Source organism: Poecilia latipinna, unplaced genomic scaffold (assembly GCF_001443285.1).
Source record: "Poecilia latipinna isolate Pla-1442-1.1 unplaced genomic scaffold, P_latipinna-1.0 Scaffold175, whole genome shotgun sequence".
Classification (NCBI taxonomy): domain Eukaryota; kingdom Metazoa; phylum Chordata; class Actinopteri; order Cyprinodontiformes; family Poeciliidae; genus Poecilia; species Poecilia latipinna.
This window is the reverse complement of record NW_015112791.1, coordinates 279,696-282,233: the sequence shown is the minus strand read 5'-3', so window position 1 is coordinate 282,233 and position 2,538 is coordinate 279,696. Positions and strand designations below refer to the sequence as shown.

Below are 2,538 nucleotides of genomic sequence, written 5' to 3'. Positions count from 1 at the left end.
GGCAGTTCTGACTCCAAAGAACTGAATGCAAAAACATGCCACACTTTTCAGATTTCTGGTCGGTTCATCGCATCCCTGTGTGCCACCTTGTCTCCATCTTTTATATAAAGTCCCAATGAAAAATACTTTGATATTTTTTGGTTGCAACATGACACAACATGTAAAGGTTCATACAAGATTTGTGTGAATATGTTAGCACAGCACTCCTGCTTACTGTCAGCTGACTAATGAGAAGAGTTGGACTCGAAGTCTGCTGTTGAATATTGTTGTGAATTGGCACTATGTATGCAGACAAACCGAGTTACACGTTTGGTCATTATGTGCAAAGATCCGTGTTTACAAGCAGAACGATGGAATCGGCTGTAACAAAAAAAGTTTGCAGGATACAGTTGTTCTGCTTTGGGCCACCATTGGGAGCACCGTTTCAAATTCATGCCAGCATCCACAGGAATGTGTCACGGACCCAGGAACGGGCCAAGGAGGAGATCTTCTGGCATCTCAGGTGACGTTTCCTCATATCCCCCTCTTCTCTCTCTCTCTTTTTCTTTCTCTCTCTCTCTCTCTCTCAGCTAACAGTGGGAATTCACCACCCGTTGTCAATGTTCTGAAGTTTTCCGAAATATGACTTTCTATTAGTACACGAGTGCTGCCATGGACACGGCTCCGCAGCCTGCGAGCCGGGCTGCCGCAGGCGGCACAATGCATTAGCACACGATGAGCTGTCAGAGAGGATTATTTCAGCCACCACAGTCAGCGAAGGGGGTGGGAGCTGCTCTGCTGCACTGAAGCAAGGAGAAAGAGTGGGTGGGAGACAGATAAAGGAAAGAGGAATCACACAGATACAGGGAAGAGCAGAAAGAGTCAAACAAAAAAACAAAGCAAAACAACAACAACAAAAAAAAGTGTCCGTTGCATCAGTTGGATTTTCTTTTCCAGAGCACCGATGTTGGAGCACTCCTCTGAGCTGGCCCTGGTGCAGAGTCTGTATGCCAACAGCATGCGCTGCCCCCCCTCTGCGGCCGGGATCTCTGTCAGGAATGAGGACCTGTCTATGAGGTACGTTTCTGGGGCTGGCCCCCTCATTCAGTTTTGGATAAGCTTTTGTGGAGCAGCCTGTATTTGGACTGCTTCTTTGTCTGGACTGGATTTTGTCACAGGATGTATTGTTTCCAGTTGAGTGTTCTCCCATGCTGCGCCTGTAGGCAGGATGGTCTCTCTGTGGTGTTTCCATAAGTGTGTGTGTGTCTCTCTGTGTCTGTGTGTGTGTGCGTGTGTGTGTGTGTATGTCATCTCTCTGACTGGGTTTAGCTTTTTAAATCAACTAATTATCGCACGGGAGGAAGAGGGAGATGGAGACAAGTCTGTTGTGTTTGAACTTGGATCTCAACCTCAGAGCGTTTGGTTTAAAGTTCTTCAGCAGTTTGAAGAAATGTGGTTAAGAGAGGAGAGGATGATGGACACAAACTCAGAGATAGGACATCAACAAAAGACACCTTGATGTTCAGAGTCTGTCGAAGACAGCTAAAAATATCAATTGGCATGTAAATAAGAAGAAACCTTTCTGTGCAAATTTGCAGAAGTGAAGCGACGAGGCAGAACCGTGCGCAATCAGTCTTATCTGGACCGGGGCAGATTTCCTTCACATGGCTTGATAAGACCGTAGTTCACCCTCTCCATTTTGAGAACCCTTCAGCTGCTCCTCAAATAATTTTATTGCAATAAATAAATAAATAATCCAGAGTTGAGACATAAAAGTGTGCTCTTAGGAGCTGATCTCATTTGAAGCTGACCTATTTTTACACCCTGCAGCTTGTGATGAAGTGGAGCGAATTTAAATGCACAGGGGATGTTGATGATGTTGTTGATGATGATGATGATGATGTTGTTGATGATGATGATGATGTTGATAGATGGGATGCAATTTATTTATTTATTTAAGTTGTACTGCATGAGCAGGATGTGTTTGATGTAAACAACAAAAGCATGGCGGCATGGAGAAGATTAAAATGGGATTACAGTAGTAGCAATCTGAGATTAAGAGTCAAGTATTAGAAGGTGCCGGAAATCTCAACACCGGCGGCCTGTGGCATCAACTCGAACACAGACATCTTATAGAAAAAGCAAGTGCATGCCAGAAATACAGAAATAATTTATATATATATATATATATATATATATATATAAATTATTTCTTCCTCTTTCTTGTTTTCTCATTCTGACCATCTATGTTTTTGTGTATTGTTCTTATGCATTCATCTCCAAACATCTCATCCTCCTGTGGAGCAGGTGTTGACAGGGCAAGATGTATGTTTCAATAACCCACTCCGCTAAAAGAAGAATTGCTAGCAAGACCAGGGAATCCTTCTCTGAATACAATACATGTAAGGAAGCATAAACATGTGTATGTATGGACATGCTGTGTAAGAATTTTTTTTTTTAGACACATGTAATCCTGTCTAGAGCAGCACAGTCTGATCTTTCGTCTGAAAGAGACGGAAAATGGAGTAAAACATCAGTGATTGCATTACCATTGACCAC

General features: G+C 43.0%; 1 protein-coding gene across 5 annotated transcripts in view; it reads left to right on the top strand.

The window, feature by feature from the left end:
• The first annotated feature begins 648 nt into the window (after nucleotides 1–648).
• Nucleotides 649–2,538, top strand: part of LOC106946084 (CUGBP Elav-like family member 2) — a 40,492-nt gene continuing 38,602 nt past the window's right edge. For 2 of the 5 annotated variants that reach the window (XM_015030210.1, XM_015030209.1), the window contains exon 1: nucleotides 649–1,056. In XM_015030210.1, coding sequence (XP_014885696.1) covers nucleotides 944–1,056 — 113 coding nt within the window. In that variant the 5' untranslated portion in view covers nucleotides 649–943. The remainder of the gene's footprint in view (nucleotides 1,057–2,538) is intronic. The other 3 variants (XM_015030207.1, XM_015030205.1, XM_015030206.1) reach the window with 2 other exon arrangements.